The 12,577-nt window shown below is 35.5% G+C and overlaps 2 protein-coding genes and 1 long non-coding RNA gene across 3 annotated transcripts; 2 read left to right on the top strand and 1 right to left on the bottom strand.

Annotated features, from left to right (window-relative positions):
• Window positions 1-810: 810 nt before the first annotated feature.
• LOC125668567 (prostaglandin E2 receptor EP4 subtype-like) lies at window positions 811-5,714 on the top strand. The gene is made up of 2 exons (XM_048902847.2): window positions 811-1,681; window positions 2,311-5,714. Exons 1-2 carry the CDS (start codon window positions 899-901, stop codon window positions 2,632-2,634), a joined length of 1,107 nt encoding a protein of 368 aa, XP_048758804.1. The 5' UTR covers window positions 811-898; the 3' UTR covers window positions 2,635-5,714.
• LOC130054436 (uncharacterized) lies at window positions 1,481-2,189 on the bottom strand. Its single transcript, XR_008802753.1, has 2 exons — window positions 2,073-2,189; window positions 1,481-1,808 (listed from the first exon to the last, which is right to left on the bottom strand). It is a non-coding gene; the product is annotated as an uncharacterized LOC130054436 (long non-coding RNA).
• A 4,084-nt stretch (window positions 5,715-9,798) lies between the features above and the next one.
• LOC125668563 (prostaglandin E2 receptor EP2 subtype-like) lies at window positions 9,799-12,351 on the top strand. Its single transcript, XM_048902839.2, has 2 exons — window positions 9,799-11,566; window positions 11,828-12,351. The coding sequence occupies exons 1-2, from the start codon at window positions 10,694-10,696 to the stop codon at window positions 12,158-12,160; spliced, it is 1,206 nt and encodes a 401-aa protein (XP_048758796.2). The 5' UTR covers window positions 9,799-10,693; the 3' UTR covers window positions 12,161-12,351.
• The last annotated feature ends 226 nt before the right edge of the window (window positions 12,352-12,577 follow it).

Genomic DNA, 12,577 nt, shown 5'->3' with positions numbered 1-12,577 from the left:
CCAAGTACAGATTAGTTTTGGCTTCTTCAAAAAAGATATTTAAATCTCCTAATGGAACAGAGTAAAGTTTTGTGCGAATATGATATGGACCTAATAAACACTTCAGGAGCCATTCCAAATCTTAAAGCGGATCTCTTGGTATTGAGAATGGCATCATGGAACCAAATACTCGATCCTTGGCTGTATATCGTACTCAGAAAAGAAAAGCAGATCAGAATTTATAATTTTTACCGCAAGAAGAGATACGGTGTCGCTTCCGTGACACCTAACCACAGCACTGAGAGTTCCTCAGGCAGTGTGCACGGTGTTCTACGTCTCCAAACACTGAGTCCTACAGAGAAAAGACTCCTGAAGAAAATGAATTCAACATAATTTAACACTTCTAATGCAAATGAGGATAATTTTGAAGTTTAGGAAGAATGAAAAGTCTGTCTTTACTAAGAAGAACGTAATACCTCAGTGAATTCGTAGTCCTTCCTCTATAATATACATGTTATATTGCATTTTATTTCTTAAGTTATTTTATCAGTGGGATATTTAAAACAAAAGCATGTCGTGTTAATAGAAACTTCTATAATGCACTGCCTGATGTAGGGAAAGAGAAATAATTCAACCGGAATTGATGTCATTGGTTATCCCAAACCAATGACAATTCTAGGAATGCATCAATAAAATAAAACTTCAAATCACGTAAAATATTTTTCTAAAAGGTTGTCTATAGAAATATATTACAGTGTGATACAAAATAGTCATATCCTTTTTAGCTGTATGTTCATAATGTTAACGATGTCATGACTTCAACGGAAATGTGTACGCTTTTCCGTTCAAATTTACATTTTGTTCCTTGTACATGTAAGATGAGTTGGAATAATAGCGACTAATTGTATGAGAAGGGAAAATGGCAGCAAACTTCTGTTATTCAACTGATCTTACAAACCTGTCAATTAAACTTTCTAAAACCCAGTCGCCTGTTAACTCAGCCACCATGTTTACAGCAGGATTATTAGGAAATGGTTTGGCTTTAGTAATACTCGTACGACATGCCGCTCAGCACAAATGGGGTATATTTTACAGGCTTGTTGCAGCTCTGGCGTCCACGGATGTGTTCGGAATATTGACCACGGGACCGGTTGCTTTCGCTGTGTATGATAATAAGTTCAAATGGGTAGGAGGAAAACCGTTATGCGACTACTTGTCGTTCATGCTTATATTTTCCGGCACCGCTACTTTGGCCATCATGACTACAATGTCACTAGACAGGTACTTGGCTCTGTGGTATCCATACTTCTATAACTCCTTACAAAATAAGAGAAGAATATATGTTATGCTGGCAGGAGTCTGGATTTTCGCAGCCTTTATAGCATCTTTGCCTTTGATGAAATTCGGTCGCAACATTCGACAGTTTCCATGCACTTGGTGTCTCTTTGACTACTTTGGAACTCATCCAACAGATAAGGCGTTTTCAATACTGTTTGCATCACTGGGAATTCTTAGCATTATATCGTCATCAGTTTTCAATTGTTTAGTTATTTATGCCATTTGCAAGGGGACGCGCAGTGCTCGTCGAGGGAGTATGAAAAGCGTCAAAGGGAAAAAGCGCGAGAGAAGGAACGAAGTCTACATTTTAATCTTTTTAATCGCTATCTTGGTTACACATGCTGCTTGTTGGATCCCTATAATGGTAAGTACTGTGGTTGATTCAAAGTAAAATGGCATTTTTTCACAGTTATTCTATATTTTCTTCTTGTTTTTGTTTTCCAGTGCTAGTTTCGTTGTGTCATGCATCATTTTCCAGGCGTTCAGTCCACCTAAAGTATTCGAATGTGATAACATAGAAATGGTTTACTTCAATATTTACATGTATATTAGATACAAAATTGACTAATTAATGATAAAGAAACCCTATTCGAAAAAGGTAATTCGAATTTATAGCATCCATGGCAGCGATCTACATAGAAAATATTACATGCTAAAATCCATATCATAAGTCATATCAGCCCGAATGGCCTCATATCATCGAAGAGTATGTCATTGTTATGGGAGGAATCCCGACTGGCCCAAAATAAACCTACGTGTTCGAGTGGACGATCGCCATACCATCCCATTGTCAATGATGAGGATCTATTTCGTGTCAAAACGGCGTGAGGTGACTGCGTAAACCACAATGCTACTGGAACACCATTATCTATTCCACCTGCGTTAAAAAGAATTAAGCCATGTTTTCGCGGAGAAATACGGTGCTAATCAATGCCTATTAAACGTTGCAAGATCAATTCATTTATTCTTGAATTTAATGATTTTCTTTTATAGGTACGAATTCTTATCAACACATCGGGAAACCCACCAAATTTTAAAGCCGATATTTTAGCCTTTAGATTGGCAGGGGTGAACCAGATCCTGGATCCATGGCTCTATATCATACTGAGAAAAGAAATACTTGTAAGAGTTTACAAATTTTACCGCAAGAAGAGGTATGGCGATGACGCTGACTCCACGATACAAAGCAACACTACTGAATATTCCTCCGGAAGTATGCGCGGTAATGTGCGTCTTCAATCACTGAGCCCAAAGGAGAAGAGAATTCTGAAGAAAATAAATTCAACAGAATCCAGTGCTACCTATGTTCCCAAATAGAATATAGCACTGCGACTTCCTTCAACTTAGATTTATTTCCGCATAATACAAACTGTTAAACGTGGAAACTGAAAATTTATTTTAAATTGATTTTAAACCGTCTTATTTATGCAATACTGAGAAAACAACAAAATAGGATTAAATAGCTGCAGATATGTAGCTCTCTGGGAAAATATGGGGTCAGACCAGAGATCTATATAACAAACCCTTGTAAAAACCTTAGATTTACGGCACAGAAAAAAATGGCATGATTGAGGTTATGTATTCGGTTGTCATTGATCGTAAACACGGATAATTAACAAAAATTAAAAATGTATAATAATAAACGAAGACCTTGAGTATTGGAAAGTAATCCTAGTGAATTATGAAAGCCTATCAGCCCCCCCCCCCCCCCCACCCCACCCCCCGTCCTCGCCACTGATAGCAAAGTGTAAAAACAGACCAGATTACTGAAAGCCGTGAATTTAATTCAATATTCAACCCTATTTAAATAATTACTTTTTAAAAAAACTGAGATGCCATCCAAATTATTAACAAAATAGTTTCTTGAGGATATTTGTTAATCACGGAGACATTATATACCATAGATCTATCTATTCTCTCAAATGCATCACTACGTCCATCAGTATCTGCGTGTTGGAGATCTTCGGAACTGTGATAATAGTTTTCTGGAATTCTCTGTTCGCTGAGATATCTACATTCAAGAGTAGTTTAAAGAATACTATTTTTAGAGATTTTAATGGTTTACTCCTTTAACCCTTACTTGTATATATCATATGTAAATAATATTATTGTATATATATTGTACCACGCCATTGAATACTTGAACAATGTTAAGATATAACTAAATGATCAATCTCATAAATCCTGCTTGTATGTACAAAATAGTTACTCATTCCGATAAACCAGTTTAAGTTTCAATACTTACACAAATGTATTTTCTGTAACTGTAACGGAGTTTGTTGGACTATGAATTAGAATTGAAAAGAATGCTTTCTCTTTACTCTCCTTACAGCTTTGTCTTGGAGGAATCCTAAATATATTTTACAAATCTTCTACATGCCATATCACTTTTGTAAATTCCACTAACATCTACAGTATTGAATTCCTGCAAAAGCAGAAGTTTGGGGTCAAATACAAAATGCTGTTCAAATTTGCAGAAAACATGACACAGTTTATATTAATTACCATTGTAACCTTATACCATGTATCTTCATCTGTTTCTACAAGACAGCCCACTCTGAACATTTTCACCAGTTGTCAGTGCCTTGTCAAACAATGCTAGTTTTTCTATAGCACGTGGACAAAGTATTGAAAAGATCTGCAACTCCTGTGGATAGTTGATACCACGATATTGATGTACGTTTTGTCTTTAGGGTCCGGTCGTGGTAGCTCCGTGATAGAGCGTTCGCTTCCTGACCGGGAGGTCCCGAGTTTGACCTTTGCTCGTGCCATGACTGCATCAAATCTAAGATGTAAATATAGGTATTGATTTCTTCTTCGCCAAAGGCTCGGCATTTGGTAGTGAAATTGTCGGGTCGTTTGGATATGCCCTCAAAGAGATGGATCATGTCGTGGCAGGCATTGGTACGTAAAAGAACCCGAACCGCTACAGCCCTGACATCTGAGCAGCGGTCTTAACTTACGTAAAAGAACCCGCACCGCTACAGCCCTGACATCTGAGCATAGGTCTTAACTTACGGTATTTCGCCTACAGCTGGTGACGTCACAATATGAGTATAAATTCTTTAAGGGACGTAAAACAAAGAATTAAAAAGAACTTTTTAGAGTTACCAAGGGGAGATAATTTGATTAGTATGATACCAATCAAATTACGTTCCGGAATCGAAAAATAGGATAGATCGGTGAACCGAAATCACAAAATAAAATTTCAATCTTATTTATAATCATTCTTGTACTTTGTTAACTAACTCGTTCTTATAGTAGTTACGATCGAATTCTCTTTACGTCATTTACTTTCCGCTCATTGGTACCGACGATCGCAACTTCTCGGACCTTTCTGACATATATAACCATAACCTCCATTTGTTTTTTAATCAAAATAAAATACAACTATCGAAAATTATGTTAGGTCGTCTATGCAATAGATATTTCCCCCAGAAACAACGAGATAAGTTTCAAACATGTTAATAATCAATCAGTAGGTATAATTGCTTATTGACAATCAAACGTTTAGAACAAATTAAAACGGTAAAAATGTATCATTTGAATGTCATATTGAAATATTTAATTGTCCAATCGGACAAGTTTGTTTGTCCGAATCAGAGATATGCTGGACATGGACAATCAAACCAATGTTAATGTTGAGCTGTGAATTATCATGTGATATTTTCTATTTCTGTTTATTGTATTCTCCCTTTATTTTGTATCTTTATTAATCATCTTTTTGAAAACCTAATTGAGTAGTGTTTTAATTTTAATGATATCTACTGATTGACATCATTGTGTAGTGTTATAATTTTAATGATACCTACTGTTTGACATCATTGTGTAGTGTTATAATTTTAATGATATCTACTGATTGACATCATTGTGTAGTGTTATAATTTTAATGGTACCTACTGATTGACATCATTGTGTAGTGTTATAATTTTAATGATATCTAGTGATTGACATCATTGTGTAGTGTTATAATTTTAATGATATCTAGTGATTGACATCATTGTGTAGTGTTATAATTTTAACGATACCTACTAATTGACATCATTGTGTAGTGTTATAATTTTAATGATATCTAGTGATTGACATCATTGTGTAGTGTTATAATTTTAATGATATCTAGTGATTGACATCATTGTGTAGTGTTATAATTTTAATGATATCTAGTGATTGACATCATTGTGTAGTGTTATAATTTTAACGATACCTACTAATTGACATCATTGTGTAGTGTTATAATTTTAATGATATCTACTGATTGACATCATTGTGTAGTGTTATAATTTTAATGATACCTACTAATTGACATCATTGTGATAAAACGAGAATTACTGAAACGTTTCTCTGGAAGTAAGCACATTAAAAAATTTGCTCCTGTAATAAACGAGTCCTAGTTGAAAGCACCTGTTGACAAACGAAAGTTTAGCGATAGTCTGTAAAGGTTTATACAAAACTAAGCTGAGGGTCGGAGTTGAAGACTAAATGTTTGAACCTTTTGATTAATTTTTTTCATATTTTATTCTGTATTACGTAACTGTGAGAATGGGAAGAATATCAGGAGTATCTCAGTTTTCTATATGCAATGTAACATTTAATACTGAATGCGTCTATGAAGACTTACGCAGCGTACCTTTTACAGTGAGGATATACTCATAATAATACCCCGTACTTTGATGAAGATATTCTCAATTTAAGGTCTAATACACAGTACTTTGGTGATGTATGCTCAGCACAACTTCTAATACTTAGTATTTTGGTGATGATGTAATCAGAAAAACGTGTAACACTTAGTACCTGATCAAGATATAGGGCTCACGGCGGGTTTGACCGGTAGAGAGGGGATGTTTACTCCTCCTAAGCACCTGATCCCACGTCTGGTATATCCAGGGGTCCGTCTTTGCCCAACTCCTTGTAAGAGTTATGAGATTGATCACTGTTCGTTGTCTTCACCTTTCATTCAGGGCTAGATAGGTCCTCCGTACCCCTTGTTTATTGTTAGAGGCGACTAAATTCGGCGGCCTTTCGGATGAGACAGCAAAAAATGAAGTCCTTTGTTAAAGCATGTGTACCACGATAAAGATCTTACCATGGTAAAAGGCCGTAAGTACCAAGGATAGGCCAAAATTTTGCAGCCCTTCTTCAGAAATAGTGACGTCTCTATATGAGTAAAAAAATTCCCGAGTAAAAAGTTAAATATAACTAACTAAACATCTGAGTATTTTGGTGAAGATCTAATCGGTGTAACGTCTAATACCGTTAACTTTGGTGAAGATTCAATCAATGTAACGTCTAATACCGTTAACTTTGGTGAAGATTCAATCGGTGTAACGTCTAATACCGTTAACTTTGGTGACGATTCAATCAGTGTAACGTCTAATACCGTTAACTTTGGTGAAGATTCAATCAGTGTAAAGTCTAATACCGTTAACTTTGGTGAAGATTCAATCAGTGTAAAGTCTAATACCGTTAACTTTGGTGAAGATTCAATCAGTGTAACGTCTAATACCGTTAACTTTGAAGATTAAATCAGTGTAAAGTCTAATACCGTTAACTTTGAAGATTCAATCAGTGTAACGTCTAATACCGTTAACTTTGGTGAAGATTCAATCAGTGTAACGTCTAATACCGTTAACTTTGGTGACGATTCAATCAGTGTAAAGTCTAATACCGTTAACTGTGGTGAAGATTAAATCAGTGTAACGTCTAATTGCGTTAACTTTGGTGAAGATTCAATCGGTGTAACGTCTAATACCGTTAACTTTGAAGATTCAATCAGTGTAACGTCTAATACCGTTAACTTTGAAGATTCAATCAGTGTAACGTCTAATTGCGTTAACTTTGGTGAAGATTCAATCAGTGTAACGTCTAATACCGTTAACTTTGGTGAAGATTCAATCAGTGTAACGTCTAATACCGTTAACTTTGAAGATTCAATCAGTGTAACGTCTAATTGCGTTAACTTTGGTGAAGATTCAATCAGTGTAACGTCTAATACCGTTAACTTTGGTGAAGATTCAATCAGTGTAACGTCTAATACCGTTAACTTTGAAGATTCAATCAGTGTAAAGTCTAATTGCGTTAACTTTGGTGACGATTCAATCAGTGTAACGTCTAATACCGTTAACTTTGGTGACGATTCAATCAGTGTAAAGTCTAATACCGTTAACTTTGAAGATTCAATCAGTGTAAAGTCTAATACCGTTAACTTTGAAGATTCAATCAGTGTAACGTCTAATACCGTTAACTTTGGTGAAGATTCAATCAGTGTAACGTCTAATACCGTTAACTTTGAAGATTCAATCAATGTAACGTCTAATACCGTTAACAGTGGTGAAGATTCAATCAGTGTAAAGTCTAATACCGTTAACTTTGGTGACGATTCAATCAGTGTAAAGTCTAATACCGTTAACTTTGAAGATTCAATCAGTGTAAAGTCTAATACCGTTAACTTTGAAGATTCAATCAGTGTAACGTCTAATACCGTTAACTTTGGTGAAGATTCAATCAGTGTAACGTCTAATACCGTTAACTTTGAAGATTCAATCAATGTAACGTCTAATACCGTTAACAGTGGTGAAGATTCAATCAGTGTAAAGTCTAATACCGTTAACTGTGGTGAAGATTAAATCAGTGTAACGTCTAATTGCGTTAACTTTGGTGAAGATTCAATCGGTGTAACGTCTAATACCGTTAACTTTGAAGATTCAATCAGTGTAACGTCTAATACCGTTAACTTTGAAGATTCAATCAGTGTAACGTCTAATTGCGTTAACTTTGGTGAAGATTCAATCAGTGTAACGTCTAATACCGTTAACTTTGGTGAAGATTCAATCAGTGTAACGTCTAATACCGTTAACTTTGAAGATTCAATCAATGTAACGTCTAATACCGTTAACAGTGGTGAAGATTCAATCAGTGTAAAGTCTAATACCGTTAACTTTGAAGATTCAATCAGTGTAACGTCTAATTGCGTTAACTTTGGTGAAGATTCAATCAGTGTAAAGTCTAATTGCGTTAACTTTGGTGAAGATTCAATCAGTGTAAAGTCTAATACCGTTAACTTTGAAGATTCAATCAGTGTAAAGTCTAATACCGTTAACTTTGGTGACGATTCAATCAGTGTAACGTCTAATACCGTTAACTTTGAAGATTCAATCAGTGTAACGTCTAATACCGTTAACTTTGAAGATTCAATCAGTGTAAAGTCTAATACCATTAACTTTGGTGAAGATTAAATCAGTGTAACGTCTAATTGCGTTAACTTTGGTGAAGATTCAATCAGTGTAAAGTCTAATTGCGTTAACTTTGGTGAAGATTCAATCAGTGTAAAGTCTAATACCGTTAACTTTGAAGATTCAATCAGTGTAACGTCTAATACCGTTAACTTTGAAGATTCAATCAGTGTAACGTCTAATTGCGTTAACTTTGGTGAAGATTCAATCAGTGTAACGTCTAATACCGTTAACTTTGAAGATTCAATCAATGTAACGTCTAATACCGTTAACAGTGGTGAAGATTCAATCAGTGTAAAGTCTAATACCGTTAACTGTGGTGAAGATTAAATCAGTGTAACGTCTAATTGCGTTAACTTTGGTGAAGATTCAATCGGTGTAACGTCTAATACCGTTAACTTTGAAGATTCAATCAGTGTAACGTCTAATACCGTTAACTTTGAAGATTCAATCAGTGTAAAGTCTAATTGCGTTAACTTTGGTGAAGATTCAATCAGTGTAACGTCTAATACCGTTAACAGTGGTGAAGATTCAATCAGTGTAAAGTCTAATACCGTTAACTTTGAAGATTCAATCAGTGTAACGTCTAATTGCGTTAACTTTGGTGAAGATTCAATCAGTGTAAAGTCTAATTGCGTTAACTTTGGTGAAGATTCAATCAGTGTAAAGTCTAATACCGTTAACTTTGAAGATTCAATCAGTGTAAAGTCTAATACCGTTAACTTTGGTGACGATTCAATCAGTGTAACGTCTAATACCGTTAACTTTGAAGATTCAATCAGTGTAACGTCTAATACCGTTAACTTTGAAGATTCAATCAGTGTAAAGTCTAATACCATTAACTTTGGTGAAGATTAAATCAGTGTAACGTCTAATTGCGTTAACTTTGGTGAAGATTCAATCAGTGTAAAGTCTAATTGCGTTAACTTTGGTGAAGATTCAATCAGTGTAACGTCTAATACCGTTAACTTTGGTGAAGATTCAATCAGTGTAAAGTCTATTACCGTTAACTTTGGTGAAGATTCAATCAGTGTAAAGTCTAATACCGTTAACTTTGGTGAAGATTCAATCAGTGTAACGTCTAATACCGTTAACTTTGGTGAAGATTCAATCAGTGTAACGTCTAATACCGTTAACTTTGAAGATTCAATCAGTGTAACGTCTAATTGCGTTAACTTTGGTGAAGATTCAATCAGTGTAACGTCTAATACCGTTAACTTTGAAGATTCAATCAGTGTAACGTCTAATACCGTTAACTGTGGTGAAGATTCAATCAGTGTAAAGTCTAATACCGTTAACTGTGGTGAAGATTAAATCAGTGTAACGTCTAATTGCGTTAACTTTGGTGAAGATTCAATCAGTGTAACGTCTAATACCGTTAACTTTGGTGAAGATTAAATCAGTGTAACGTCTAATACCGTTAACTTTGGTGATGCTCTAATCAAGGTAACTTAATACCGAATGTGTTTATTAAATGTATAGTCCTATTGCACGTACGATTTCGCCATGTTGTTACAGCTAATTATATATGCATGTCAAAGGACAATCGGGGACAGCCGTGTCAACGAAAACAAATAAATAATAATACCATATTTATATAGCACTCTTTTCATACACTATGTACGCTCAAAGGTGCTTTACACTGCATATATACCTTACAAGGGAATGTTATACACATAATACATAGAAAATAAATAAAACAACAATGGACGCCTGCGTTATTCTTGAAGTCGTACACCACGGTACTTTTTGATCGACATTTTTTAATTTTGGTATATACTATATAAATATATTTTTAAACAAAATTGTCACTGGCGATCAGACTTGTAATCTGGATTATTTCGCTCATTGGAAAATATAGGCATTGCGTTCATTTCTGAGTAAAAAAGTACTGTCGATAACTGAGAACAAACAATAACTTATAGTTCTCGCTTTTGATTATTATTAGGGTATAGAAAACACACAATTCGTTGAATGATAATCATATCCAACCACAAACCATGGAAGATCCTATACTTTGCTATGTTTCTTTTGTTTATACAAGAAGAAAGACAACATTTAAGTTCCGGAATCTTATACTTCAAAAGACTGATATCTCTTCTCTTCCTCGCATTTTTGAACAAAAGGTCATTGTATAGCTTTTAGAGATGTTTTGTTTCTCAATAGAGCTTTATATGTACATACTGAAATGTTGTACTAAAAGAAATAGCATTAGCAAGAAAAAAAACCTACAAATAATGGCAGCTAGCTATTGTTATTCAACGGATCTCGCAAATTTGACAATCAAACTTTCCGAAACCGAGTCCCCGTGGGATTCATCGGTGTGTTTTACACTTGGAGTTATTGGAAATATACTGGCTTTAGCGATGCTTATGAAATATGCAGATCAGCACAAATGGAAAATATTCTACAGACTCGTAGGAGCACTGGCCATCACAGATCTCTTTGGTATTCTGACTACCTCTCCAGTGGTCTTCGCCATTTATAATAACAAATTTCTGTGGGTAGGCGGTCAACCATTATGTGATTATTTTTCGTTTATGCTTATATTCGCTAGTTTGGGAACTTTAACTATTGTAACTGCCATGTCTCTGGACAGATTTCTGGCGTTATGGTATCCGTATTTCTACAACTCGTCACAAAAGAAAAGACGTGTCCACGCCATGCTGGTTGGGATTTGGATTTTTGCCGCTGTAGTTGCTTCCATGCCTTTGATGAAGTTCGGACGTAACATACGTCACTTTCCATGTACCTGGTGTTTCATTGACTATTTCGGAACTTCTCAAACCGACAGAATATTTTCCATTTTATATGCTTCACTGGGAATACTTACCATTGTCGGCTCTTCGACTTTTAACTGCCTTGTCATTTTTGCTGTGTCTAAGGGAGGTTGCAGTAAACACCATGGTAGTATAAAAAGTGTTAAAGGAAAACAGCGAGAGGAAAGAAACGAGTTTTTTATTCTGGTCTTCTTAATCTCCATTATGGTTATGCATTGTGTATGCTGGATACCTTTCATGGTAAGATGTTTTTTGTGAAAACATAAACATGCTATAGTGTTCGATGATATTATTGAAACAAATAACAGAATCTTTGAGATAATTTGTATATTAGCGTAGATATCTAATCATCTCCAATTTATCCTTTTATCCTTTTGTTTTTGTTTTTCAAGTTAAACACTCTGCACTGATCAGTTACAGAAAAAGTCCCATAATTTGTCTCTATCAACATCGATAATTAATCTTATTCAATGCATCTTCCACGTCTTTTACTTTCCTCAGATTCGCGTATTAATAAACACTTCAGGAGTCAGGCCAAATTTCAAAGCGGATCTCTTGGTATTGAGAATGGCATCATGGAACCAAATACTCGATCCGTGGCTGTACATCGTACTCAGAAAAGAAATGCTGATCAGAATTTATAATTTTTACCGGAAGAAGAGATACGGTGTCGCTTCCGTGGCACATAACCACAGCACTGAGAGTTCCTCAGGCAGTCTGCACGGTAATCTACGTCTGCATTCACTGAGTTCCACAGAGAAAAGACTCCTGAAGAAAGTGAATTCAACAGATTCTAGCATCTCAAATGCACTAGAGGATAAGTGTCTAGAATAATGAACAGCGAGTCTTATTAAAGCAAAAATGAGAACTAATGTAAATTTTTGGGGCGTGTCCCTCTTTTCACCGAGACGCTGAAGCATGTTCAACGTATGACCGATTTTTAAATCGAGGTAGGCTAATGGCATACAAGTTGATGCAACAGGAGTCTCAACAATCTCGTTTAAATAAAGTCAGCATTTCACAAATGCTATGGTTGTCTTAATGACCTAGCCAATACAACCTGTCATGGGGTCAAATACTGTCTGACATGTTTGATACCGATTGTTAGGCCGTTTTTACACACTGATATTATCTACGGATCACTCCGTTTACCTGATCCAGATATAGGGCTCACGACAGGTGTGACCGATCGACAGAGAATGCTTACTTTTCCTTGGCACCTGATCCTCCCACCTATATATATATATATAT

The sequence above is a fragment of the Ostrea edulis genome, chromosome 4, assembly GCF_947568905.1.
Source record: "Ostrea edulis chromosome 4, xbOstEdul1.1, whole genome shotgun sequence".
Classification (NCBI taxonomy): domain Eukaryota; kingdom Metazoa; phylum Mollusca; class Bivalvia; order Ostreida; family Ostreidae; genus Ostrea; species Ostrea edulis.
The sequence above is the reverse complement of the archived record's forward strand: the minus strand, read 5'-3'. Positions and strand labels throughout refer to the sequence as shown.

Excerpts from the sequence above, each read along its gene's own strand:
- LOC125668567 (XM_048902847.2), top strand. The coding sequence starts at position 899 with ATGGCAGCAAACTTCTGTTATTCAACTGATCTTACAAACCTGTCAATT. Across the intron at positions 1,682-2,310 it reads CTTGTTGGATCCCTATAATG|GTACGAATTCTTATCAACAC; the intron begins GTAAGTACTGTG and ends TTTCTTTTATAG.
- LOC125668563 (XM_048902839.2), top strand. The coding sequence starts at position 10,694 with ATGTTTTGTTTCTCAATAGAGCTTTATATGTACATACTGAAATGTTGT. Across the intron at positions 11,567-11,827 it reads TATGCTGGATACCTTTCATG|ATTCGCGTATTAATAAACAC; the intron begins GTAAGATGTTTT and ends TACTTTCCTCAG.